Source organism: Mycteria americana, chromosome 7 (assembly GCF_035582795.1).
Source record: "Mycteria americana isolate JAX WOST 10 ecotype Jacksonville Zoo and Gardens chromosome 7, USCA_MyAme_1.0, whole genome shotgun sequence".
NCBI classification, from domain to species: Eukaryota; Metazoa; Chordata; class Aves; order Ciconiiformes; family Ciconiidae; genus Mycteria; species Mycteria americana.
This window is the reverse complement of record NC_134371.1, coordinates 57,109,555-57,136,549: the sequence shown is the minus strand read 5'-3', so window position 1 is coordinate 57,136,549 and position 26,995 is coordinate 57,109,555. Positions and strand designations below refer to the sequence as shown.

At 39.3% G+C, this 26,995-nt stretch overlaps 1 protein-coding gene across 7 annotated transcripts in view; it reads left to right on the top strand.

Moving 5' to 3' along the window:
- The window catches only part of ST6GALNAC3 (ST6 N-acetylgalactosaminide alpha-2,6-sialyltransferase 3), a 225,897-nt gene that overhangs the window by 64,902 nt on the left and 134,000 nt on the right, over positions 1-26,995 (top strand). Inside the window, exons 1-2 of one of the 7 annotated variants that reach the window (XM_075508564.1) lie at positions 8,346-8,430; positions 9,670-9,735. The exons of 5 other annotated variants lie outside the window; for them this stretch is intronic. In XM_075508564.1, coding sequence (XP_075364679.1) covers positions 9,679-9,735 — 57 coding nt within the window. In that variant the 5' untranslated portion in view covers positions 8,346-8,430; positions 9,670-9,678. Of the gene's footprint in view, positions 1-8,345; positions 8,431-9,669; positions 9,736-26,995 lie in introns of those variants that run through there. One more of the 7 variants, XM_075508562.1, reaches the window with a different exon arrangement.

Sequence of the window (26,995 nt, the reverse complement as noted above, 5' to 3'; positions counted from 1 at the left end):
GTAGGATGAACAGTTTATTTGTTAGGCGGTGAGCTAAGCCTCATATTTAAATGTGGTGTAGACTTTCTCAAAGTTTGACAGAGGAAGAGCCAAAGTTCTGGTTTTGGTGTTATTTCTGGGTCAATATCAATAGCGCAACATCCTAGTTAAAGGCGAGACTAACTTCAACAGTGCTGCTTCTTCATTAGTAAAAAAGAGTGCATTTTCACAGAAGTGAATGACAGCCAGATTTGTTGGTCGAGGTCTTAAAGGTTATCTTCTCAACTTCTAACTCTACTTCTTTCTTAGATTCATAAATGTCATACCAGCTTCTTTCTTAAACTCATTTTGATTTTTTTCAAGGAGCACACTTGAATAGGAACAGATGGCACCTGATACTTTCAAAGATGAGGGCCTTTTCTATAAGTGATATTTAGCTGTGGCTCTTTCTGTATTTTGAGCATGTAGCTTTGCAATTTAAATATTACATAGATTATGTCTGTTACCTCAAGATCCACTGCATGACCACATTGTCCGAACTACTGTGTGAGCTTGTGCAAAGATATGGTCGCTCCTTTGAAGTTATAAAGTTTATTGCTATACATTGCTATCTGTTTCAGCAGAATGGAAAATCGTATGTCATATAACACATAGGTGAATATTTAATTTGTTTTGATTTATGCTGTTTTCACAGCTTTTGTAATCTTTTCCCAATTTAATTTTACCTTCACTGTCTAAAGTCATGCAGCTCAGTAACAGTTGTGCCTGTACTAAATGGCTGAGTTAAAAGGCGGTATTAATGCTTGGGCAACTCACAGGGGTATATGCACATGTTCTTCTATTTGGATTGCATTAAATGAGTTTTCAGAACCATATGGCAACGTACCTTAACTATTCTTTCTGAAATAGTCTAACTGTTGCATCCTTCTGTTCTAATTAGTTACATCTTCTGAGCTTTACCAATTCACTGGAAAAACTGCACACTTAATATTGCTTAAATTTTACACAAATGCCTTTTGTTCTTGTGGGTGTATTTTAATACTGTGCATGTGAAATGCAGATAGCTTCTGAGTTACTTGCTTTATTTTTAATATCTCCCCAGACAATACATCACTATTTTTGAAGCGGTTTCCATTGTTTATTACAGTCAAAGGTATTTCTGCTAAATTGTTGGGATTTGTTAGGTTGTAGAAGTCATACAAATATCCTTCCTTTGAAACCAGAAGAAGATTTCATTGCAGAACTACAGTGAAATATATTTGCTATGTCCATTCCACACCCTTGGGGGCAGGGGGAAGTAGAACACAGTGTTTCAAATGGGACTGTGCTAGCCCATCATTTCCAGATGTTTGAATATTCTCCTGGAATGCACTCTTCTTAAAGGACTTGGTGTTACATAAAGGAATTGGCCATTTTTTAAACTCCTTTTTAAAGGTAGTCAAATCATTCTCACAACACGAGTAAGTAATCCTAGGGCTTTGCAAACTTTTCTTTTGCTCTTACACCTTTTCTCTTGCAATGGCAAACACAGCAGCATGTTCTAGACCACTTAGCTGTAGTGCTTTATGCACTTTTTATTAGCAACTGTGATAAGAATGGTATGGCTTGTACTATTCAGTCTATTGAAGGTGGAGCTGTGTCTGCATCGTGTAAATTTTAACTTGCCTCTTAAATGTGAGTATCAAAGTTATTGTTTTTATTATTCAAAACAGTTCAGAAAATGGAAGAAGCACTAGAAGTTGGTTGGCATGAGCATATGAACGCTGCTGACTTTTTTTTAGCGATTAGTAGGCTCTCTGTGTTTGTGTGCAGAAGAGAGGAAAATACCTACCATAGGACCTTTTCATCAGTAAAAAGAGAAACTCCATTCTCTTGTTCCCAAAGGCACTGTGCAAGTAGAATAATGTAAGCTGTAATATCAAATCAATCGCATTTACATTTCAAAAGCATCCTTCATAAAAGTGCCCCAGAGAGCTGTATCCAGCTAATAAAAACACAAATAAAATAAAGTATTTAACAAGCTATATCAGGCACAGGTAGGGTGTGCATGTTTTGTAAGCCTGACCTTTAAAAATGGACAGCAAATCAGAATTTTTCAAAGACAATTTTGAAAAGAAAAAATCCAATGCCTATAGCTAGGGACCAAAGAATACAAACACACAGTGCAAGGAATCCATAATATCTGCTCATGGATCAGAGAGGAAAGCCACTGAGGCTAAATAGAGGTATCGGCCTGAACAAGAGAGAAAAATGGTCATATGGGCATGAAATACCACAACACTGCACTGAAGAGCAGTTGTTTTGCAGGAAAAAAAATAAGGCCATCTTAATTGATTGTTTAATATAGGACTAAAGTTGTAGCATCAGACACTCAAAATTGAAACAGTTTCTTAAAAATAAATTTATTCTCAGATTACCACAACTAGGTTGCACTTCCAGTTATGCTTTGAAAAGAAATGAAGGAAGTGTGGAGATTTATGTTTAAAAGACAAAGACAGGTGGCCTTGGATGGCCTTTGAGCCAAGGACATTTTAAGCTGGCCTTTTACCATAAACACTTTCATGCTATCGCTTTTCTTTAGCATCAGGAAGGTTCCATTTAAAGGGTTTAAAACAGGGCAGACCCACACACTCGAGTGTAACGTTATTGATTCTCCTTAGCTTCTTCAGAGTCTTTTGGGTTTCTCTCCAGGCAACGTTATTTAAACTTTTTTTTTTCTTTTTAGGCTGTAATGCAGTATTTTTGCCTGTATTTTTGCTACGAGATATTGGTCTGAATTGGACTAAAACTATTGCTGCCAATGGGGAAACAATAGTTGCCCTTCATCTGGGAAAACTGTATGAAACAGAGATGCTCTTTTACAGAACAGATGGCAGAGTGATAGCAGCTTCCACTTCAAACACGAGCAAGCACAGGGTGCATGTGGGCAGAAGGTTTCATTGCATATGATTTTATGAAGGCTTGGATATGTGGGCGAGAGAAGGTAGAAGGAGTACTAGAGCAGTGAGAGAGGGCTGTGTTTAAAGCATTGGATGGAGTCACAAAATCCTTGGCAGTCTAGTCCAGAGGAAAAGCCAAAAAATCCTTCTGGATTGAATGTCAGCTAGAAAGAAGTTAGGCACTGTGTGAGTAAGGAAAATACCTCCTTTTACTTTAATTTCTGTTGCATTCAAGGCAAGTCTGTTTGGTTGGTTTTGGGTTTGGTTTTTGTTTTCTTTTCTTTTCTTTTCTTTTTTTGGTTAGCAGACAGAATTGCATGAGATACTTGGCTCTATCCTAAATTTCTCATCCTCATCAAAATAAACTGCAGGACTCCTGAGTTGGCTAATGAATTCTGTCACAAAGGATTATCAGAAATATGAGTTCTGTGCTTTTGCTGTCATGTCTTAGGTTTGCTGTAAGCAAAAATCTTACACTTCCTCCACGGAAACATTTTGTTTCCTGATCATAGGCAAGAGTTAATGTATTTATGTCCAAGCCCTAGTAGTCTCTTCTGACTTGTGCTGGGCCATGATAAGCCCTGAGCTTGGCTGCTGTATGCACATGGTGCCACTGGAACTTGCTTTATGGTGGCCAGTGTTGAACAGCTATTGCACCGCTAACAGAAGTCTGAGCACTTTACTTGTGACCTTATGCAGACATGGAAACACCTTTACATGGACTCATTTGTCTTATGGGCATATTGTTATCTAACCCTCCTAACGAATCTCTCTGTCCTGGAAACAACCGGAACAGACACCAACAGAGTGAGTTTCTTAATGAGTAAAAAGTCATTCCATCAGTAGTGGAATTCACTGGTTGCCTTGGGATGGGGATCTTATGTCATTGTATGCTTCCCTCCCTCCTTCCACCTCACAGTATCTCTTGCTTTTCTGGCTGCTTCCCCTCAGCCTTTATGAAATGGCATCTCCTTGCAGTACCTCTGAATTTTCTTCCTCTGTGTTGTCTAGCTCTTTTCCTTAGTAGCAGGGCGCTCTCAAATCAGTGCTATGACAGATCCTGAGCTACAGGAGCTCTGGGTAGCTGGCTAGTCTGTATATATTGGTATGGACCAGAAGTGCAGGGAGTGTGGATAACTTTTGAGTATACCTTGTGAAGCAGATTTTCACAAAACTTGTAAGGAAATATTATTATTAAACGTGGTGAATGGACAGGCAGGATATAGACGTCTGTGACTTCTTTTTCTTAGAACAGCAAGCTAAAAATAACAAATGAGAGGGAAGATGCTGGAAAAATAATGGGATGCTGCTCACCACTTCTAATGGCCCATCAGCTGAAACTCATGTGTTAGTGCAGGCTCAGTCAGTTCCTATTTGTTTCATGCAAGTATGAAGTGCCTTCTGTACTAGTCAAGGTTGTAGTGACAGACTGTTTTTGTAAACGATGGTTTTATAGAAAGGGCAGGGCTAGGTAGGACTCATGAGTTTTCTTTATATTTAGGCAACCAGGTCAAGTGTGACTATAATGATACATCCACCAACTGGCAGGTAATGGTTGTCCTTCTCTCTGGGCATCCCTTCCTTCTCCCCTCTGCGTGCATGTATTTCCTTCTCTGTTTTCTGATGGTATCCTAAATTCATACTTCAGCTTTTTTATTCCTCAAGCTAACTTTCAGCCTAGTTTGCTTTTTAACCTTTTTTCTATTTGCATGTACGTGTGCAAATTCACAATAGACATTACCAGCAAATCTGGGCCTCCCCCTTCTGAAAACAGTGTTTCATTTGTATCATGACTTTGCCCCCAGGAATTCTCACCCTGTATATGTATGTCACTGCTGTCAGCTCAAACGCAGACCATTAGCAGCAGGAGCTTTTTACCCTGGAGTGCTCTTTTGGTGTCCTACAGTATTCTAAATAACATCAACCTGTAGTTTGTCTGTCTGTGTTTGGCTCTGTGGTATATGAAATGTTAAGGCCCATTAAGTTTTTGCAGCAATTGAAATTTTTGCTGGAAGTGGTCTTGGGTATTTTAAGCAATATAAGGATGGGTATAAATAGAGTGTCATTTTGAAGTTTTGTTTCACTTAAACTCTCAATTGAATTACAGTGAAACTGTAGCAAAACATTTAATCTAATTGTTAAATAGTTCTGAGGCAGAGCTCGGTTTTAGATGAGATTTGCAGAATATGACAGCTCATAAAACAACCTTACTTAGGGGTGAGGCGTAGACTTCACTGGCAATCTTCCTGTGGTTTGTACAAAATTCAATCACTGGTTTTGAAACAATTGTTTAGAACCAACTGATCAGAAATTATCTTCCACAAAAGACTGAGGTTTTTGTTGAAAATAGTAAGAATATAAAAACCAGTCAGAGCATAGTTTTTTCTTCAATTTATCTTTCCTTATAGGAATAGTATAGCCTTTCCCACTTCCTTTGCAATTTCTGTCTCTTAGTATGTATTTTCAAACCAGTGAAGTTTTGGAACAACTTTTAAAACAACAATGATGAAAAGTGGTGTTGTGATGTTGGAAGGGATGCCTACCTGAGTCAACTCATTTAAGGGTGACATCTTCCAAGTCAGCCACCTGTGTTCACCTCATGTTTGCATAGATGAAGTGCTTCTATAGCAGAAAAATACTCACTATCAATTAACAAAGTATTTCAGTCATGAGAGTTCCTGGTTGAGAGTTACAAAGCTATGAAATTGGCAGCGAGTTGGTCTTTGGCTTCTGAAATAGTTGAGTTTGCTTACTTGCTCGATGCCTTTTTTACTGACAAACTCAAGTCTTTATATGAGGGAGAGCTTTCCTGAAGTATGGTCTGAAATATGTAGACATTTTAATACTGTGTTTTACCCATGGGCTACTCTCCTTTTTGCTTGAAGTATTCTGTTCATGTGCATTAACTGGACACTTGCATCTAAATACTTCTGAACTCTGGGGAAACTATGATCAAGTGGATGGTGAAAAATCAAGATACGTAGATTTTGCCCAAATCTTGTCCTTGTTTGACGCTTGCTTTCTGCATACCATAGGCTTTTCTTGAGGACGGGATATAGGAGGGAAAATACTGGTACTATGTGCATCTTTGATAAAACTTGAAGGGAAGAAATGTAAACTGCAAATATAAATGTTTTAAGGGTATGGAACATATCCTTGCTTTTTTGATAAGGGATGCATTTGAGGTAATTTACTCTTATCTCAAGTAATGTGAAGTAAGTGAGAAGGAAATGAAAGGATATTCATTTCACAACTTGTTATCTTTTATCTGCTAACAATATCCAAGGGTTTCTCTGAACAGTTGAAGTGTTAAGTGGTTCAGAAGCCTTGCTTGCTCTCTATTTGCTAGGTAGATATGATTTGAGTATTTATGAGAGGGATGTTATCCTGCGTGATAGATTTTTACCCTCCTTTTTACTGTTTATTTACAAGTCAATAGTATTACTGTAAAGCCAGCAATTCTTGACCTAGGAAAATATAAACTGTATTTTAAATTTTTGTCTTCCTGCTGGTAAACAACTGGGGGATAGTTCCCAGCAAATTTATAACAAGATGCTGTTTGAATTAAGTAATTTAAGACTCTGTGCCAAATTAAGTTCCAATGAAGTGGATAGAGCTTTGGCAGAAGTGTGCAGGGTCCATGATGGTTCTGGCATGTGCAGTTACTCTGAACATGGTATAGATGGGCTCCAGGCAGAAACTTAAGAGCAGTTTGTGACTCAAGATCAGCATTCAGATTCAAAACAATCACTGCTTTGGCCTGAATTCAAGCTACAAAGGTTGAGAAACTGAGGACCCAGGATCCCTTATGCATCTTCCATTTGGGTTGGTTTGGATTCTGCTAATAATTGCAGTGCAGAGGCAAATTTTAGTGTTTCTTGCCAGTGTCAGTTTGGAGTATGAGACTAACACATACAGTAGAGTTATGGGCTGGCCTACAGAGTTTGTCTTGCATTTGAATGCAGATCAGTCTCTAATTTCTATCGGGTGCAGGTCTGACTTTAGGGAATTTATTATTTGTCTTTTGGCTGCTCCATTTCTCGAGATGATGGAAAAAAGGGAAGCTCTGCCGTATAGTTTTAGTTTACAAGCAGCACGTATCTACAAATACCTGATTCTGGCTGTCCTGGAAAGGGTGCATGGGGTGCTTATTGTGATTAAATCTAGCATAGACAGTGGAGAATGCTGAAACAGGGCTTATGGTAGCTATTAGGCTGCAGGAGAGCCTGTGGGAATTGGAGTACGTTGCTAACACACTAGCTTTTGCTATGAGGGCAGATCATTCCCAAAGGCAGATTATGACAGTGGATCTTTAAGGCATCTAAATGGCTTTGAAATTTCTAATCCCAGTCTGCTTGCTGCAGTTTAGTGCTATGTCAGGTTCAGCAGCACTCAAAGACCACTAATAGGAGCTTTTATGCATAGTGGTGAACAGTTATTGAAATGTTAGTGGGACAGTATCAAGGGTGTGCAGTCTAGTCCCAATTCTATTTAAATCACAAGATAGGAAACTAAGTAATGTGGAGAAGAGCAGGGCTTGCAGGAACGGAGGTGGCCTTCCTTATCAGCATATCAGATGAATCATCTTTGCTGTGGGATTTACTGTGGTAATGTGATCAATACCATTTAGTCTGAGAAATTGGTGCAGATGCGTCTGCTTAAAGAAGGGGGGGGGGGGAAAAGCCTGCCCCACCAACAGTATGTTTCTGAGCATTTTCTTTAATTTCTTTCTTTTTCTCATCCTGGATTCAGTTTGATGAATCTTGATTCTGGTCCAAGAATACAGAATTTGTGCATAGCAAGGAAGGGTTGGTATCTGGTTCACACAGCTGTAGTTTTTAGTATATCCACAGGATTTAAATACAGCAAATAATGCTGCATGCCTTTACATTTTACGTTGCACTGCCCCATATCATTGTATGCACTATATCCTTTTGATCTCTTAGATTTCATTAGCATATGGAACAGGGTGCTAGTATGCCTAGCCCACAGTGCATGACACATGATGTGCTTTTGCTTTAGTTTTCAGAAGCTTAAGCAGAAAGCATTGTCTTGGTAGTCTGCACTGCTGTTTGCATAGAGTACTGCTTTTGATTTTTAAGTCCAGAGAACCAGAAACTATGAGAAAGTCCTGTGACCTGTCAACAAAAAAATGACCTGAAAATTTCTTTGGCGGCAAAAGAGGGGCTGTGTTCTGCAAATAACTGAATGGAAGTATGCTCCTTGCGCTTGGGCAGCAATGACCTTTAAAGGAATGCTGAGTCACTTTATAGAGATCCTCCTTATAGCCTATGAAAATGACATGGCCCTTCGTCCTCCTATTGATACACCAAATTTTAATTTACCAAAGACAATTTACTACTTTTTTCACCTCCAGTGTAAACACGTACAGGAGACACCGCACAGGAACCAGTCCCCCACTGAGGAACAAACAGCCCCAGCAAGTAATACTCATCCCTGACATCACACCTTCCTTCCAAATATAAGATGCTTCAACTGTGCTTTCTCTAACGTAAGTGCTGTGGCATTAAAAGAAACTCTAATGCTTGTAGCTTGTCTTTTGGACAGCTGATGACAGCAAAAAAGGCCAAGTTTATTTAATGTCTCTCTTGACAAATAATACATCAGTCTGAGCTCTCACCCAGAAATCTAGTAAAGCTCCTTTCTTTGGTGCCTTTGTGTCATGTCTTAACCCCAGCAGGCAGCTAAGCCCCACGCAGCCGCTCCCTCGCTCCCCCCCCGTGGGGTGGGGGAGAGAATTGGAAGAGGAAAAGTGAGAAAACTCACGGGTTGAGATAGAGGCAGTTTAATAGGTAAAGCAAAGCCACGCACCCAAGCAAAGCAAAACAAGGAATTCATTCACTCCTTCCCACGGGCAGGCAGGTGTTCAGCCATCTCCAGGAAAGCAGGGCTCCATCACGCATAATGGTTACTTGGGAAGACAAACGCCATCACTCCGAATGTCCCCCCTTCCTCCTCCTTCCCCAGCGTTACATGCTGCGTGTGACGTCACATGGGGTGGAAGAGCATGAGGTGGGGTGCGGAGCAGAAAAGGCCTTGACGCTGTGTGAGCACGGCTCAGCAGTAACAAAAACATCCCTGTATTATCAACACTGTGTCCAGCACAAAGCCAAAACACAGCCCCATACTAGCTACTATGAAGAAAATTAACTCTGTCCCAGCCAGAACCAGCACAGTTTAGAAGCAGAAATTCTCCATCCATAAGCATGGAGGAGAAGATTTATGACTACAATACTTCCCTTTTAATTTGAAAAACACCAGAACAACAATATGAAGGGGCAGTGAGACAATATTCTCCTCCTCCTTGCAGTCAATGGCAGCAAGTTCACCCAACTGCCTTTTCTACTCCCATAAAAATAAATATCCCATTGATAAGTGGATCCCCAAGTATCAGTATAGGCCAGGCATCTCTTTTCAGATCAGCTCCCTGTCCCAGTGGTGCTTTCTTGGTCTTGCCTCAAGTTCTGGCACCTGAAGCAAATTAGTGATGCAGGTGGCAAATAAGTGAGGTCTCCTTGGCTTTCACTGAGGGCCCCCAACTGCTTGGAAATGGTCACTCTGCTCCAGTGGGCACTTGCTAGCCCCGAGGACACATGCAATCCTGGTGGTACAGTGAGTTCTTTAAAGGATTAGGAGACCAGCTGCATGAATCTCCCTAATAGCAGCATTTCGACCTTTTCCCCAATGAAGCACACAAAAGCTTTCATTTGCCCTCTGAAATGTCTTACAGCACGGCTGCATGATGTGCACACACAACTGTTTCCCTGGGGAGGAGCTGAGACAGAAGGAACGGCAAGTAATGTTGGTTGTGCCTGTTAACGCGCTTCAGGAGAGTATTCATTTACTGTCGTGATCGTGTTAGGAGAGCCTGCGAGGAGCAGAGCGAAGGCATGGCTTGTGTGTCACCTTTTCTCTGTACTAACTGGAGGGAACCTAATGGCTTATGTAGAATGCTGGGAGAAAATAGTGAATTTAAAAGCAGTGTCCTTGCTCTTAACCCAGTAAGTTTAGATCTGGGGCATGTTGTAGTAGCTGAGAAGCAGAGCTAATGGCTATATAAATAGGTTGATACTTAGTGATTGTGCTCTTAGACCAAACAGCTGAAGGAACTAAGATTTGAACCTGGTTCCTTCTGCATGGCAATTATCTAACGATAAACTAACTCCACAGCATGCTGAAATCTGGTAACCTTAAACAAAAGCTAAGTATATACCTTTTGAGAGAACAGGCGGAAAGAAAAGGAGGCCTTGACAGGAGAAAAATAAGTAAAAAAGCAAAAATAAGACACAAGAGAATAAAACCAGAAAGCATGAAACAAAAGCAAAACCAAATCCACTAATAAGAGGATTGTCAGACAGGAAAAGAAAAAGAGAACAAACAGAGAGCAAGACAGAAGTAATGAGACAGGGGGGAAATCAGATTCAAAATGAAATCTGGTAATAAAAGAACTGTCAGACATAAAATGAGCCAATGTATGACAGAGAAAAAAGAGCCAAGGAGACAGAGTAAGGCAATCTTTGAAGAATTAAACTAACCAGATGTGGCCTCCAAAAGCAATTTGAAGAAAAGTTGATACTATTCCTGATTTCTAATGAAAAGCAAACTCCAAGAAGCACGTTTCTTTTATGCCCCAAGGAAAAAGTTGTTCATTTTTTTTTTTTTTTTAAATAAGAAAGTATGCAAGAGAAATCAGTGGTGTTTGCATTACTTTTACAACAAGACAGTTTTGTAGCTAAGGCCATGCTGAAAGCAGTTAAACTAATAAATTGTAATGGATCTTGTGGTTTGTGTGCTGAATCTGCTGTGCTCAGACGTCCACCCTTATCTGGATTACTTAACCTATCTGCATTAGTTTCCCTCGTTTCAAAATACAGATTGTAATATATACATATATCTCAGTAAGACTGGAAAGGAACTGAATTAAAAGTGTTCATAAAGGCTTTGATTGTGGAAAGCATTTTTTACTTTGCCAGACATTATAAATACTTTTAAATGTAGTAAAGATCTTGACAGTGGAAGCTACTGAGAGAATCTGAGCTTTTCTCTGAAGACAAAGGCGAAAAGAAATCAGTGGAAGAAGTGGACCATTTTACTCAGGCAAAATAAACTCACTGACTTCAAGGATCTAGGATTTGAAAGAAAGACTACTGTTTTAATAGGCTAGCTCAAGAAACCCAGAAGTCCACTTAAAATGCTTGTAATGTTGGGATTATCAAAACTCCTCATTTCCAAAGGGTATTATACAAGAAAAAAAAAAATTTACATATTGGCAGTGCAGTTCCTGGATATGTACTGCCTGCTTCACAACCAGTCCTTACTTACTAGCAGCAATGTTATTGGTGATTGCCTATGGAAACACCACTTTAATGCCCTGGGGAAACTCACCATGTCTTACTTCCTGAGTTTTGGATCAGATCCTAAAATGGGTTCAGCTGAGATGTTGTCAGCATTTTCATTCTCGAATCTTAGAATGCTTTCTCTCTTTCCACTTAAGAGATCTGAGGATATTTACAGAAGATACTTATACATTGTAGTTGCTTTCTTTCACTTGTTCAAAATACAAAGCTTTTTCTTCCCATTTTGGGCAGTGAATTCTGGTCTGTGCTGATTTATCAGTGGTACTTACCAGTAGTTTAGCCAAACAGTCCCTTGCTTGATGTATAGCATTCCACTTGACAACTGCTTATTTTATCTTGTTACTTTTTCTCAGCTAGATGGCTAAAACTTCTCAAGTAGAAATAAAAACTAATATTAACAAAGCATATACATATTTCCTCATGTATAAGAGTATAGATATTTGCACAAAGTGTTGCTGTTTCTCAGATATGAATTTTGGGGCGAAATAACAGAAATAACAACTGAATCGCTAATATAGGCAAACTGCGCAGGCAGTCATGGACTGAATGCAAGGTCAGGACCGCTGCAGAAAGAAGTCAACCCGTGCCTTCCTGTGTACTTCAGTGACCCTTGGAGGAAGCTCTTTGGAGTTCTAGTGATGTTAAAAATAACTATTCATTCTATCTACTTTTAGTTTTGAGGATAACATAGAAGGATGTACTGGCTCTGTGGACGCAACATGGGGTTTTGGGTTTTTTTTTCCCTTTTTTTCCCTCTTTTTTTTTTCTTTAGAAGAAAGTAATGCATTTTCTGTGTATGTGGAAACTGAACTTTTACACTGGGATATACTTGAAACAGTATTTCTAGCCACATGTATGTAGCTATGTGAAAGTTAGTGGGAAGGTGACATTTGGAGAACTCTTCTGAGAACACTCAGGGTGACAGTAGGGAATGAATAATGGAAGTGGTGCTTGCAGAGAGTTTTCTCTTGTGAGATTTGTCACATCCTAAGTTATCATGTTTGATGCACTCAAAGCAGTAAGTTACCTCAAGGTACCTTACAATTAGCCACAATTGTAGGTTAATCTGCCTGGAGTTTTTAGTGGGGTGGGGGGGGAAGTGTTCAGAACGTTTGTCTGGTCAGCTGGAGAGAAAAATTCAGAACTGTAGGTTGAAAATATGATTCCATTAGGTAAATGTTTGGGTTTGGAGATATTTTCTTGGTCCTACTTGCAGTTTACAAAACGGCGCTTGTCTACAGTAGAGTTTTCAGGTGAAAGATCATTTAACAGAGATCTTGAAAACGAGCTTGAATATAAGAAATTTGGTCTTCACACTAAAGTTCTGGATCTCAGACAATTTCTCAGATGAAATGCATATCATATTTGGAGATGAGGTTAATAATTTAGATAACTGTATTGGAATTAAGCTACCTAGGGTTTCATGTGCTTATAAGGCAACTGCATGCAGAATGATGCCTTAAGGATTAAACTTTTGATGGTGGCAATAAATAATGTAGAAAATTCAAATGTTGAATGCAGAAGAGACTTCAGTCGGGCAGAGCCTTGCTGAGATTTCTTTTCACACTGCTCTGTTTGTATTCTTTCCACTGTTGTTCCTAAAACTAGTGGGCATCCTCTTGAGAATTTTATCGTGAGCCATATGTATGCTTTGGTGCAGTTTAAAAACGAATACTCAACTTGAAGGCAAAATGAAAATGCAGGAGGTTGGAACCCTACCAGGGTCAGGTCCCAAGGTGATCCTCAGTGCATTTCACTGAACAATTTCTGCCCTGAGTTATCATGTAAATGATAATACAATAGTGAAACTCCTGTGGGATTTGAAATCAATAGGGCAAGAGTAGAACTACACATTTGTTTCATTTATTTTTATTTGTTTTAAAGAGGGAGCTCTTTTATTCGATTTTTATCCAGCGAATAACACAGCTGCTTTAATAGGTAGTCCAGCTAGAAAGTCCTATAACAATGTTAAAAGGAAGATGCAAAGACAAGAGTTCAAAAGCCAAAACATCAAGCAGTGACAGAGTTGGTGAGCTGTGAAACCTTTAACTCTGTATCCTTCTGGGTTTCCTTTATAATGGAGCCATTATAATCTCCATCTACCTGTCAGCCATTATTGTTAGCAACAAGAACTGGGCTCAAAGTCTGGAGCTTCTATGTAGAAATATGAAACAGAATTATTTTGTGCTCCTAATGAGTAACCTGGGAAATACTTGAGCTTGCATGGTGGGTGGTGTTTCCCTGCTCGCACACACAGATAGATAGATAGAAAAGATCAGTTTATTAACAGTTCATTAAATGATACAATTAAAATTCAATAATTCATTAAGATGTTACAATAGTCCATGCCTGACTTACAAATATAGGTACAATGTCCACTGAAGAAAACAGCACCCGATTCGATAAACGAGGAGTGACTTTTTCCTGTTGGGAAGTGGAGAGTCCCAATTCTGTTAACAACTCATAATTGCCTTGATACCATTTTCACGTGCCCCTAATGGAAATCCTATAAATTTGATAGTATTGGTATTCATCAATTCTTGAATTTGACCTTTTAGGTGTTGATATTTCTTAACGTTCTTTGCCGCTGCATCTGCCAGCGATGTTAGTTTACTCTCATACCTTGCTGTGATGTCAACTACTAGGGCCTCATCCTCCTTAACAGATACTGAGTCCGGCTTATATAATTCATTTTGTTCATCTTTCAACAGCGGCTCCTGGAATACAATCCATTCCTTCTTTTTGGCCTCGTCTGCCAATAGTTCACATAATTGGTTATGTCTTTTAATCCTAGTGCCCTGTACCACCAGACAATATCCAATAATGTGCAAACAGGTCTCATTCTCTGCCTGACAATGTCAGCATGATTTAATTTGAGTGTCTTGTCTTCCCCTTGCTAAAAATTCTTGTGGGGTAGACATTAGCTCTCAGCTTAATGCTGTGATGAGCTTTCTGTGGGGAATGCCTCTGTAAAATTCCAGCCAGTTGTTACTGATCTTATCCCTCTCAAAGCTGGAAATTCCACGGCCCTGTGAAACCAACTTGGTCCAATTCACAAATTCCTGTCTTCGCCAGTTATAGGATCTCGGAAAGATGACTTTTGGAGCAGGCATCTCCCATTCTGAGACTGGTTCCTCACTGCCTAGTCTCTCTAATATCACCATAACCGCTTTCAGGTCCTATATGGATGGAATTTTATCCTTATGTCCTCCTGCTGCAATCCACAATCTTTCAGATTCTTTCTCAATACCTTCCTGCTGAACCACTGCTCTTATTGTCTCATCCGAAGACTGCGCAATTCTGTGTAGTCTTCAAGCTTGGACACTGGGAATCAAACCCGATAGCCTGGTAATACCTAGACCTCCATCCCGAGTGCTGGAATACAGGATGGCGTCAGAAGTATTTGCTGGAAGATGTAACCATTCCTTGACTGGTAGCACAGTTTCTGACTTTTTAAGAAGTACATTTCTTAAGAACCCCTTTATATCTGTAGAGATAAAACTGTTGGCTAGCATTTAGAAAACACTGTAACAAACTGGATCATTGCATAGGTAGCATCAGGAGACAGGCACTCATAGGAATGTAAAAGCCAGACATCCCTTCCCTAGTGTCTGAGTCTAGTCAGTGCCCTTCTCAGGATATAAGGTCCTTTTTCTTTCAGCATGTGGACAAGTCTCTGGGGAAGCCCTGTGCTTCTGTGTAGGACTTGGGTACAAGTGTACCCAAACCATTTTTTTGGGGATGGGGAATGCTTGAACAGGTGGTCATTAACTACCTCCTCAGCACAGTTGCATGCATGGTTGCTAACTGTTATGAGAAATATTTTTTTCTTTCATTACTCAACTGTAATGAGAGAAAACTTTAACTAGATGGAAGTTGCTGAATGGCGTCTCTTGCCTTCTCAGACCGATGTGACAAAACTTAACACTCTGCAACCAGGAAGCAGAGTGCTGGTACGCGTCAGTAGTGCTGTAATGTCGTTCTCTCTGAAAGGTCCCCAAGATCCTCATAAGACACACTGGGGCTGTACTTGCACAGTGTTGAGCAAGGGTCTGCCTGCTCCATAGAATGGACAAAGTGCTTGCTAAAATCTGCAATTCGCTCATTTCATGTCTACATTGCTATCAAAGTCTATTCTTTCAGTCTGCCTTTAATTGATGCTCCATAGGAAGGAGACCATTCTGCCACGCCAGGGACCTGAGGCAGATGGATCCCTCTGATCCTCCAGGAGTGTGCATTTCTGTGCTTGGGTAACACGGGAATGGCTGGGCAGAGAGGCAAGGCCACAAATCACTTGTGTTGCTGCTCCAGTCAGGCTATACTTTTGCTGTTCACATACAGCTACATCTAATACAGTGAATACAATTATGGATAGATGCTGCTGCTGATCCAGTTAACAGTTAACGGTACTTGCTTGTATATTTTATCCTGTACCTCTTGACATCAAGAGGTCAAAGATTAACTCTTTGTTCATGACTTTCTAAAAATGCTCTGAATTTACGTTTTGCTGAAAGGGTTCAAAGCATGGCTGGCTAATTTTCTACTGGTGTTAATCAAAATTTTTCTGTCATTGAAATTTGCTGTAACTGAAACAACAGAGTTGTTGGGAGTGGCCCACTTTGTGTTACTCATTTAGATAATGTCAAGTTGGTAAGTGTAATTTCTGTTGAAATACAAAGTAATTTACCTCTGCGCATTCCTTTGCAAACAGTTATTATTGCTGTTTGCTTATTTTGGATACTAACTTTAATATATTTCTTTCCTGGCACGGGAGTGTAACCCTTGTAACACAATGTACCACAAAACAAAAAACAACAGGCAGAAAAGGCTAAATGTGAAGATCTGACCTTTCCAAAAATCTACCTATAGGCTATAGCTGACTGCCACTGCCATGGAAGATTCGGTTTCGCAAGCGCTATGGCTAGGAAAGGACTAATGGCTTTCATTTGGTGAGAGAAGGATTTCTGTTCTATCTGAAGAGTGATAATGGCAGAAAAGCTGAGAGACAAATTCGAGGCACTTCACAGCAAAACACTATTTGACTATAAAAAGAAAATAAAAAATAAAGTATTCTTTTTCAGTGGTAGAAGCTGAGGAGACTGGGTACTGTTAGAGTTTAAAAATGTGTAATTTGCACAAGAGTGCTAAAATAACGAGTAGATTCACTTCACACACGTAAAAAACAGACAATTCAGAACCAGTGTTATGAAAAAGGTGCCTGAAACACAACTGCAGGAAAGGAGGAAGGAAATTAAAAGCCAGGCTTCTGTGAAAGATTGGATATTCCCACTCCTGGGAACAGAATCTTTAAGGATTTTAAAATTATAGGTTGACAATTGCTTATCCAAGGAGCACATTTTTTTACTTTGGTTCATAAAATTAAAAGTGAGATTTATATAGGAAATAGTCAAGAAAGCTAGTCATCTTAGTTTGAATAGGACTTTGTGCAGGAGTTAGTTGTAGCTGAAACTATTTTGAACTTGCCAAAGTAGAAGCAAATTCCCAGGCTGTATTACTGGGAAAAATATGTAGCTAGCATTTTATCAGTTACAATCAAAAGCAGTAAGGGCTAAGAAGATGCCTTGGCGCTTTAGTTGGAGCTCTATATTTGAGTTGAAGCATTGTTTATTTTTCAAGACCTAAAATGTGATCTAGACTTGCACAAGGATGCTATCCCATTCAGTGCAGGTGAGCTTACTGAATGACAGCACTCAAAGAGCAGTGCAGCCTTTTAAACAGATAATTGTGTTGCTGATGAGACCATTTTGAGAGCCTTAAAGCTGTTGCAAAACAATGGAAATTGTGCCATGGAGTTCAACAAATACAGTCTACTCCTGTGAAATTGCTATATACAGAGCATGGGCCGATCAATGAAGCTGCAGCATTTCTTCCCGAGGGACAGAACTCTCCAGAGGCAAGCCATAGAGAATGGAACTAAATGCCAGTAAATGAAAGGTGTGAGAGTTGGAATTAAAGCAGGCTCTTCAGACAGATTGCTGATGCAATGGCAGAGGAGGGAGGCTTGCAGACAAGCAGCCAGTTTTGTCCATATTCCAAGACTGCTGCCAGTGGAAATGCTTTTAGGATTCTGTGTGAAGAGGGAGCATGTGGGAAACCTGAAGAGGCAGCAGAGCAATACATCTGAGAGACAAACACTGGCAAGCAAACTCCAGCACTCCCGTTTTGTGCTATCCAGGGAAACTATAAGATTCATGGGAGCAAGGTTACTACAGCATTTGAGTTATAAGGAGTGAGTTATGTTTCTTATTCACCTCCCAAGTAACAAACTAAGACTAGCTATGCATGTTGATATAGTGTTCCCTCACCACAGTAAGTACCCAAGTCCAGTGAGATGTTAGAATCCAGGTGTCCTGTTTCTTGAGTCAGTGGCTAGACAGTGATTTTGCCTATTGATGGTTTAGAAAATGTGAAGAGTCACTGGAAATAGAAGGTTGGCATGATATAACCTTGCCTTATGTTGGATATTATTGATGAAACAGGAAGGGCTGCTTATTGGAGAACTAGGAATAAAATCTTCTTAAAGCAGAAGGCTTATTTTTTCAGTTTGCAGAAGGCTGGCTGAGGTCCAGAGTGGTACATATTTTGAAGGCCCATAATTGTCAATGTTTCTAGTTAGATGTTACGGGGCACTCCTGTACATCGTTACAGTCCACAGTGCACCTGCACATTGACAGTCTTCTCTGCGGTTGTCCGTTCTGTGGTCAGTGTATTTGGTAAAAACTCTTTAAAACATTAAGGGATAGCTGCAGTTGAGTAGCTTGGATCATAGAAATGCTATACTTGATTTTTTACGATTTATCTAATCTTTCGGTATAGTGAAATATGGTTGGTTTTTCTGTAGATTTAGATGCCTCACCCCATGAATCCACTCTACATGTAATTGAGTGCAGTTATTCTAGTTAGGCTCTGAGTAGCAGGACACAATGACACTGCATTACCCAGCTAATACAGTATAATGTAAAGATATTACAAAATGATTACTAGACTAGAGCCTCAGTTCTATAGTCTTCCAAGCATCTCAGTTAAGTCACTTGTTCATTATTATTTATGCCTGGTTTTTCCCCTTTTGCTGTCCCATATTTTCACTTCTTTATCACTGTCAAAATCTGCCATTAGCCTCCATGCCATGTGCACTCAGAATCACCAGGGCACATGCTGAGTGTAGAACACATTCTAGTATCACAGCACAGACATGGATACTGGGATAATCGAAGTCTGAGAAGTGCAAGTACAAAATTCTTTCCCTATCTCCAAAAAAAAAAAAAAAAAAATTGTCCTTTAGTGAACTTCATTGGAAATTATTGACTGCTATGTAGGCTGAAAGCCTGATTCAGTGTTCTTTGGTGAGAAAATTACAGCAAGTTATCTCACCATCTGTGATACTCATGTGGACTCTTCAGAGGAATGGCACAGTTGTTATCAATCAAATTGCTTTATCACACAGACCTCTGCACTATCAGAAGAGTGTGTTCACAGGACAAAATAGAGAAAAATTATATAATGTATTACTCTCCCCTTTTCCTTCCTAAGATGCTTGGGTCCTTGATTTACTGCTGTCCAGGAAGGCAGGTTTGCTGAATTCATGTGTGTAAAACACTTGAGATGCACATTCTGTACGGTACCCTCACAAAATGCTTTCACTCAACGATGCCCTCCAGCAGTTGTACAAATCAGAAATGTAAGTCTGTAGGTTGTAATCCTTTAAGACAGCTTTCTCAATCTTCTGGGCTGAGGTATAATCAGACAGCATTTCTGGAACATGCCAAACCAATTGGGAGCAGCCATTTTCCTACATATTAAATGGGCTTTTTCAGGATGCTATAGTTAAAATCTTAAACCAAGATGTTAATTGAACAATATCAGACTCTCGCACGCCTCTTTCTCTTTCCCTTTCTTTAAATTGAGTTTAACAATGGAAATGTTTCTCAAGCCAGCTAGCCAAAGCCTGGGAATCCAGAACAGTTGTCTCTAGTGAATCTTCTCTGTTTTTCTTTCGTTAATTAAATATTCAACATTGTAGCATCCTCATTTCTCACTTGTTTGAACTGGATCAGCTGCCATTCTCAGAACATTACAATGCACCAATTCCTTGTAATCACATTGCTGCCTTGAGGATGTATTTAAGCACGTCGCTGGGAATAGAAGCAGTGTAGCTCTATCCACATGCATTGTATATCCCCAAATTTCAGGACTATTTTCTTTTTTCTTTTGTTCACCTCCACCCCATCCCTGGCTTTTTGTATAAGCCTCCCATGCACCCAAACCTCATGCAATGTATTTTGCCCTTCATCTCTAGTGAGGTGCCAGAATAGCATGATTGTCTAACAGTGTATTTTTGTCTATCGGTTTGTAACTCTTACCATTGATATAAAAGGTAACACAGTCTAATAAAGATCAGTGACTTACTAAAGCTCTAGTATATGCATCTTTCAGCCTCTCATTTAGTTAATGGGATTTTAAAAACTTAATTGTTGCTTAATCTTGAACTGAATTATTTTCACTCTAATGAAGATCAGGAATAGTTCACTTGACATGAATTGTAATACATCACATTAGCTGGTGTGTATGAAGAGAAAATCAGGCTCTGTCAGTGCAGTGTGACTGTGGAACTATTTGTCTCACATGGTTTAACAAATATTTGCATTTTCCAGTTTTGTTGCATTAAAGCATCTTCTGAAGCAAATTTGAGGTATGCATGTGCAATGGCACTTCGGGTTCTTCTAACTTCAGCTAGTCATGTCTGATGAGATACTGAGAGAGTTTTAGAATTTCTTTACAAGATCGGTGATATTTGAGTAAGCAAGTTTTTCTCCATGAGTGGTGATCTAATGTGCCCTTTATGCTCCTTGTACACTCCTGCTCACCTGCCCCCTCTTGCTGTACTCTCGCCATGCAAGATGCAAACGATCTGTCAAGTCTGGAGCCATGTGCGTACCCTGGTCAGCCAGCAAAATGTCAAGCAAAATGTTGAATAGCTGAGTTGTGCCTATCTGACCTCAAGCGTGGGTGCTGATCTGATCAGCTGCTGGTTTTTCTCCTGGGAATTTAGTTACCTCTGAGATAAGAAACCAGCCTAGCACTCTTTCTGATTTTACTGAAATTTGCAAACGCATACCTACGTTACTAGGGGCAGAAAGGAGGGATAGCAGACAGATAAGTCATGTTCAAGTTATTAACAACAACAACAAAAAAACCCGAAACCAAACAAAAAACCCCAATGTTAGCATGTTTTCAGCAGTGGATTCTTATATTAAAGATATTTACTTCCTGTAGATCTTACTTTTCATGTAACAGTGAACTAGTTAATGCTTATATGCTTCCAACAAATGGAATTAAAATTGTGTAACATGCACTCGTTTTTGGCAACAATTCAAGAAAAATCCTTTTTGGCTTGGAAGGATTAAATTCCATTTTAGTTGCTTTAAAGTTTTTTTTTTTTCTGGCCATGCTGCTCAATATAGTTACAACCGTGAATCCCTGCATGGCCCTGGATTTGTTACAGAATTTACTAAAGCCAGCATGGATCCAGAATTAGAGTATTCTAGCCTACTTTACTAAATAAGTCTCAAAGGGCCTTTGCTGTTACAGTGTACTTAAGTACTATGAAAAAATTATTCAACACTCGGCAAGTTGGATCCTGTCTTACTCTGCCTAAGAAATGAAGACTGCCAAGATATTCTCGTAAATGCTTGTGAAGAACAGGTAGAGCATTGATGTTCTTTCTTGTCCTCAAGTTTGTAGATAAATGAGAAAAATCCATACTTTAAAAGTTGTTCAGTCTGTCTTTACTTATTATTTATTTTAAAATTGTGATGTGCAAGAACCAGTAAGGAAATAACTAGAAGAACAGTCACTAAGTTTTATCGGAAATAACGCTTATAGAGCCATGGTGCTTATCTGCCTGTTCATCTGTCTGTCCAGTCCTCTTCTCCAAATAACTTCTGCATTTCCTGATCATCTCAGAGCTACTTACATTCCTAAAAGTTTTGTGAACATCAGTGACCATTTAGAAGAGGAGGATCCAAAGTAAGGTCCCAGGTGAAGGAAAGGCAGGCAAGGCTGAGCTCTAATACACACTCTGCTTGGCGGCAGCTGCCAGCTAATCAACGCATATATAATTTGTTAATAACTACGGTGTATGCTGTCTCTGGCCTGGGGAGAGTGTCTTAGAGGACGTAGTTTCATTATTTCCATTATTCATGGAACATCTTGTAATGCTAAATGATATACAAGCAGTGGGAAGATGGAAAACTCATCTCTGTTTGATCATCGACTGCAGAAACCTCCAGGGACTAATGAGTATAATATTGCTTCATGCTATCGCCTAGGCCCAATGACAAACAGAAAGTCCACCGCTAGATGCAGATGAGAAATCATCCATCTGTACTCTGACTGCCTTTGATCTGACATTACAATTAAGTAATTGCAAAGGGTGAGCGGTGTATGTGTGCATGCACGTGCACATGCATACGTGGATATTTTAGCTCTAGTACTTGTTTCCCTGATTTATAATCCACATGAAAATTGAGAGGATGTCTTACTTCCATTAGTAATGTTATCATTGCTGTTATATTCTGAACAAGTGCACTGTTTGTAGTGATATGAAATCTTTCCCATGTGACGCTCCTGTTTAAATATCCTCCTTTTGTTTGAAATAAAAGACACTTTAAGTTTCATTTTTCTTTTACTTCTGCCTCCTTCAGATGTTAAAGAATAAGGTATCCTATTAATTCTGCTTGTAGGAATTCATTTTGCTCTCATAGGACCGTAAGTGCATCTTAAACTGTGCATGTGTTGGGGGGTATCCGCCTTTGTTCTCTTTGTCACTGTGTGCCAAACTGTTTTACTACCAGAAAACGAAACATTATGCCTACAATATTTTTATCACACTGTCTAAAAGACCAGCCAGGAAACTAGTGCGTCAGGAAGAAACAAGATCAGAATAAGGGCCTGTTCTTTTACAGCAGCAATGTGCTGCTATCCAACACCTTTTAGGTCTGGTTTCCAGCTCTCCTACCACTTCTGCTTCTGTTGAAAGATGACTTAGGGAACAAACCCGTATGGTCAGGTCTGGATGATCAAAGCAGGAGAAAATCAAAGAAAAAGCAATGAGGACGTGAGTTTAAAAGAAAAGGACGGAAAGGGGGAGGTGTGGATAATGAGTTTCTTAACCTCATCTGCAAGCCCCCGTTTCAAATTTCTTTATACTGAACAGTCAAAGTGGTCTATCAGCAATATGTGGCTTTTACTGGAACAGTCTCTAGTGAGCTAGGATGTCTCTCAGAAGTTAGGAGAAGTGTCCTTGTTCTTTTGACAAATTTAGGATCAGATTTCTGTAGTGACCACTTACTGCACCTGCAGATTTCTGGATGCATGCAGGCTCCTAGAGTCACTGGGTGTGTTGCCAGTGGAGTCTGGTCAGAGACTGATCTTCCACTCATGCAGGTATTTCTTCTCAAAAAGCAACTGTGCAACAAATAAAAGGCATTTTCAGATGCTTCTATCTCTTTATGTGGCTTGCTCTCCATTCATCTTTTGGTGCCTCATGCTTAATAGCCTCACTAATAAAAAAAGAAAATCAATTTCACTTCACTAGATTTCCCAGAGAGATAGCAGAAGTATGGGTGGTGGTTTTGGTGGAGTTTTTATTCTTGAAGCTTTGTTATAAAAGAACTCCAGGCCTTACTGAATGCCACACCGAATACTTGTGACTGGGGATCAAGGGCCATGCTGCGAGGTCCTTCTTCCACTGACCCTCTGGTGCACACATTTCATTTGAGTTCAGCACATTTAGCATCTGCTAAATAGTCTGTCAGAAACATGCATATTTCCCCAAGAAGTGTTCTTGCTTGGTACTATAAGCTGTCATAAAATTATAGCTAAAGCAATGGTGTTTATCGTGTTCTGTTACTCAATACATTGCACTACATAGGAGTTAAAACTAACCGGGGATGTGAGGGATGGGAAGAAGGTTCTTTCTCTGTCTTCCGTCCACCCTTTCCTTGTTTAGTCACAATATTATAAATGTACATCCGTTCTGTTTGATCTTTACTGAAGTCTTGGGATGCAAGATTCTAGGTTTTACAGTTCAGTGATCTGCTTTTGTTCTGCACAGTGTCTGTGTTAAAAGCCTAGATCCTATAAAATGTGGTACAGGAATCATCACGTGGGGGACTGCCATCGTAGAGCAGAATAGCGCTTTCCATCCGTCCGTGCTTACAGGGTGTTCCTGGGAGCCTGTGTCCGCATAAAAACAATTCTGTCCTCTCTTCAGCTCTTGAAACAGAACATTTTGGTAGCCTCACAGTATATTATAAAGAGGTTTTACAGATAAAAGCTCCATCCATCACAACTGAAAACACTTTACAATTTATTAGACAGATAGTGCAATGTGACATATAGCTCATCAGAAAACAGAGTGACTAATTTCCGTTGAAAATTTACATGTGAATACAAGATTCTAGTCTTGATTACTTCCCATTCATTGTTTAGTGGATGCTATTGCTGCCACAAAGACCTTACAATTAAATTTTTAAACCTAGGACCTAGGAATCAGATATATGTTTGGGACAGATCTAATCCAGAATCTGTAGAAATTGATTTCATGTGATGGAAGGGTAAGGAAAAATTGCAAACCTATGCTTAAGTGTTTTATTTGTCTTCCTTACTGTATGTATTTACTGCCAGCTACCGCTTAGGGTTAAATACTTGCCCAAGGCTTTACAGTTTGCCAGCAGAATAGGTTACAAATGAAATTACTTGTAAGACGTGTTCTTTATATGGGGCTGTATTATTTGAGTGGCACAGCCCTTCTCACCTTGAAGTTCTAAAACTCAGAGATTTTTACTTATACCCACTTTTAATTCATGGTCATGTTAAGCAATAATACAGGCTACGTATAACAACAACAATCTACTTAGATTTTTTTTTTTTCTCTTCTCCTCCTTGCAGCGCTCCAGGATGTTGGATTTTCTGTAAGATGATGTATTAGTTAGAATTTAAGTTCAAGGTTCGCATCTGCTCAGAATAATATTCCTGGACTATTGCCTATTAATTATTCTCTCACAATAGCTTTGCAAGCAAGTATCATGGGTCAGGATGATTTACACTTCCTTGAAATTAATCTAATTAATAGATAATTTTACTATTGTACTTTCTAAAAAGATGATAAAGTTCAACAATAATGGACTCTACTATGGATTTTTCTATCTATTAATATCATTATAGATCAAATTTGGCGATCAAATTAAATCATAGATGGGTATTAAAAACCTTTGATGAAATGGTAATTTTTTTTTAATTTCATTCCAGTACTGTTGTAATTGTGCTGCATAGGAGGAGAGAATAAAATGAATCAAACGTAATTTATTCATTACTAGACAATAGCATAATTAAAAAAATCAAATTTTGATTTCTTAGTGATGCGATTACCTTACCTGGTTTGAATCTTAGATAGTTTGAGTAACTGACAAGTTTTGAACAGCTTTGCATTTTGATCAGATAGTTTTTGAATTTGTGCCTTAGCAGAATATTATTGTATCATTTCTTTCCCTCTGATGCAGTTTTTAATGGGCTTTTAGTTCAGCTTATTGACTTTGTTGATTCTTAAGAGCAGCTTTTTTTGCACTTATATTGGGTTTACAAAGTGGTTAAAACAAGAGCAAACCATTTACCCCTATATAATAGAATAACAGCATTTCACCTTAGTCAGCAGTGTAGCCTGCTGTGGCATGCTTTTGCTGCAGGTGGTGAAGGGTGCCTTTTAAGGTCTTTAGTTTTTTGGTGGTGCAGAGGAGATTCTCTAGCTGAGTTTGTGTACCAGGACAGGTTGTTTAATTGCTGTATGGTTTTTTTGCTGCATGGTTGATTTGTCAAAACCTCTCTGATTCTCCTTTCTCCTAGGTCTCTGTGCAGTAAAATAGTCCAGTAATTTATCCATGATTTTTCTATTTGTAAATATCATGCAGGCAATCTATCCTGCGGTCAGGGAAGACAGAGGAAACGCTGAGATTTTTAACCAATGCAGAGCTTTCCTATAGATTTCAGTAGTGTTTGGATCACCAAAGGGAAATACTTTGGGTGTAAGAGAGGAAGCTACATTACTTCTCCATTTCTGTGAATATTGAATAACAAGAAGAAGAGACAAAAGTGAAAGATGAGCAGCAAATGTCTTTCTGTACTTATTGTTATTTAAACTCATTTTATCATCCCCAGTTTTATGATGTCACAAAATTTCTTTTTCCTTTTACTTTAAAGGGACGTGTCAGCTGCTGTCTCTTTGAGGTGACAGTATGAGGCTTTTAGGAGATGACAGCTCTGGTGCTCAATAAAAAAAGGCAGAAGGATGAAATAAAATGTGCATAACCCTGAAGTTTACTTCATCTTCTCATGCTTTGTACACTTTTACCATTCAGTAGACAACATATGCCTTGGTAAAATCTTGGTCAAAATTTGAGAGGCTAAATCATATAGTGTGAAAACTCCTCTTAACTCTGCTTAAAAGCATAGTGAATAGCCTTATGTAAAGTGACCTGACTGTGGTAGGTTTCCTGTTATGGTACAGCCTGTGCACAATGCGTTTCCTTGAGATACTTCCTAAGTAATGTGAGTTAACGCTGGCCATTGCAAACTGTTTCTGAAGTAGTGTCTAAAGACTTAAAAATAGATTGAGATGAGACCCATTTCTGTAACGTGTCTGTCAGAAAGGGGAGAGCGCTTTCCAAAAATCTGACCCTAAACCCAACAGCTCCTGTTCTCGCTGCTGCGGTTTCTTCTGTCCTGCCTGGCATTACTGAGACCTGAGCTTTTCTGAAAGTCATTTTGTAAAAGCTTTCTGGAGGTCGTTTGGCTCCTACAGTTACTACCAAAGCTATAGTTACAGAAGACGCCAGAGATGTTCTGCAATGTAAGAAAAAACCAGAAAATATTATCAATTAGACAAGCCCTAGAAAAACAAAGGAATCAAGCAGCCACTGTGCTTGATATACTGGCAGCTCATCAGCTGGAAACAAATGATATAGGACTCATTATGGGTATGCCCATCACTCACAAAATGATCAGAAATCTAAATAAAATTGAACCATGAAATACCTTAATTCAGGGAAGCTTTATAGCTGATACACGCACACTAGTGAGATCCCTTTTGAGAGACCGAGTGCAATACCTACAGTCAAGGAAGATGACCCGAAAGCAGAAGAACAGGGGTCGAGAAGCTAGTGTATCAGGAGAATGGAGGACCTGCTTATTGCAAGATACAAGAAGAATTTCACAGAATCACAGAATCACAGAATCATATAGGTTGGAAAAGACCTTTAAGATCATCGAGTCCAACCATAAACCTAACACTGCCAAAACCACCACTACACCATGTCTCCAAGTACCTCATCCAAACGTCCTTTAAATACCTCCAGGGATGGCGACTCAACCACTTCCCTGGGCAGCCTGTTCCAATGCTTGATAACCCTCTCGGTGAAGAAAAATTTCCTAATATCCAGTCTAAACCTCCCCTGTTCAGTTAGCTTGCTAAAATTTGGTTCAGTTAGCTTGCTAAAACTGGTTGAGAGGAGATACATGAAAGGTAAATTTGTGAGAATGGATAGGACTAATTAGATACGTTAATTGCAGTCTGTTGTTTAGAAAACTGCTTCTAGTCTACTGGCCTTTTATTTAGATTAATAC